The 1,593-nt window shown below is 41.1% G+C and overlaps 1 protein-coding gene across 1 annotated transcript in view; it reads left to right on the top strand.

Moving 5' to 3' along the window:
• The window catches only part of LOC107659066 (tubulin polymerization-promoting protein-like), a 22,771-nt gene that overhangs the window by 9,014 nt on the left and 12,164 nt on the right, over positions 1-1,593 (top strand). Inside the window, exon 4 of the mRNA XM_016447878.1 lies at positions 553-885. Coding sequence (XP_016303364.1) covers positions 553-885 — 333 coding nt within the window. The remainder of the gene's footprint in view (positions 1-552; positions 886-1,593) is intronic.

Raw genomic sequence — 1,593 nt, 5'->3', positions numbered from 1 at the left:
ATCACAAGCTCACCTGAAACCAATCACACACAGCTGCTACCAATAACACACACTATATAAATCAGTCAGTATTGTTCAGCATTTATCGCTCACCTAGGGATAGCTACTTTATGGAGACCTTCCAAGTTCATGAGTCTGGCCTTGTTCATAGTCTGTTTTCCCGTGTCTTGATCCTAGCCTGTTATCTCGTCCTGTCTGATTTCTGCCTGCCCTGAAGTTTATAGCCTGTCTTGGATTTACCCTTTGCCTTGCTGATTCAGACTGTGTTTGCACCTCGATTGGATTATTGCTTGTTTTGGATTCCTCTTTTGTCTTGCCCTCTACATATCTGTTTGCTGGTGTCCGACTCTTGCCTGTGTTGACCCTGCCTATAAATAAAAGCTTGCATATGGATCCGCATGCCTCTCATCTCATCGACTCCATTACAGAACCGAATTGAGCCAATGGCTAATTTTAATTTTAACACAGCGTGTCATTTATAATAAAGGACGATGCACAAACACACTTTAAGTTGCAACAATATTAACTATAAACATTCACGTTCTTCACCAGCAGCATGGAGGAGTTCAAAGTTCAGACCGCCAAACACCCCGTACCCAACAGTTCACCCACGCGGCCCCACAGCGAGCACCCGAAAGATCACGCGGCCAAACGCCTGTCCTCCGCCTCCAACAGCACGAGCGACGGAGGAGTGGGAGCCAAAACACCTGTGGAGATCACCGCGCTGGAGGAGTCCTTCCGCCGCTTCGCCATCCACGGAGACACGCGAGCCACCGGCAAAGACATGAACGGCAAGAACTGGTCCAAACTATGTAAAGACTGTGGCATCATCGATGGCAAGGGCATCACCCTCACAGACGTGGACATAGTCTTCTCCAAAGTCAAGTAAGTCATCATTTGAACCACTTGTAAACATTTAGGGCTAGAGCACAACAATTAGGCTATGGAAGTAAAAGTAACATTCATTTTCTACATAGAGAAATTGATTTTTTTTTTCTTGATGCACAGTGTTGGGGAAAGTTACTTTTAAAAGTAATGCATTACAATATTGCGTTACTCCCTAAAAAAGTAACGAATTACGTTACTTAGTTACTTTTTATGGAAAGTAATGCGTTACGTTACTTTTGCATTACTTTTTCTCATTTGGGCTGTGGGCTTGCTAATTTGTTTTTAATATAAACATTTATATTTTTGGCAAATGTAAAGGCCCTTTCACACCGAAAGTGAAACGGATACGCCTCAGTCACTCTGGATTGCATGAAGCATAGAATGCAGGAGAAGAAAGTTCAACACTCTTCAGCAATGAAACAAAAAGAAAGAAAAACAAATGTCATGTTTATTTTAAGTCATTTTTGCTTATTAATATGGCTGAATTGGATCATCGAAGGTCGGCAGCAAAGATATTGATTAATAAAATGTGATTAAATGCATAAAAGATATTTGTGTTATTTAATACATTTAATTATTGCAGGTTTGCATTGCACTGTTTTCATTCATTTTGCAGAATACTGAATCTGTTTTTGTGGAGGTGAGATGAGTAAATGCATGTTCACATTTAGTCTAGAACTACAGTAACATCATGTTCACACAGCG

This window comes from Sinocyclocheilus anshuiensis, unplaced genomic scaffold, assembly GCF_001515605.1.
Source record: "Sinocyclocheilus anshuiensis isolate Anshui unplaced genomic scaffold, SAMN03320099.WGS_v1.1 scaffold411, whole genome shotgun sequence".
In the NCBI taxonomy this organism is placed as follows: Eukaryota; Metazoa; Chordata; class Actinopteri; order Cypriniformes; family Cyprinidae; genus Sinocyclocheilus; species Sinocyclocheilus anshuiensis.
This window is presented reverse-complemented; position numbering and strand designations above follow the sequence as displayed.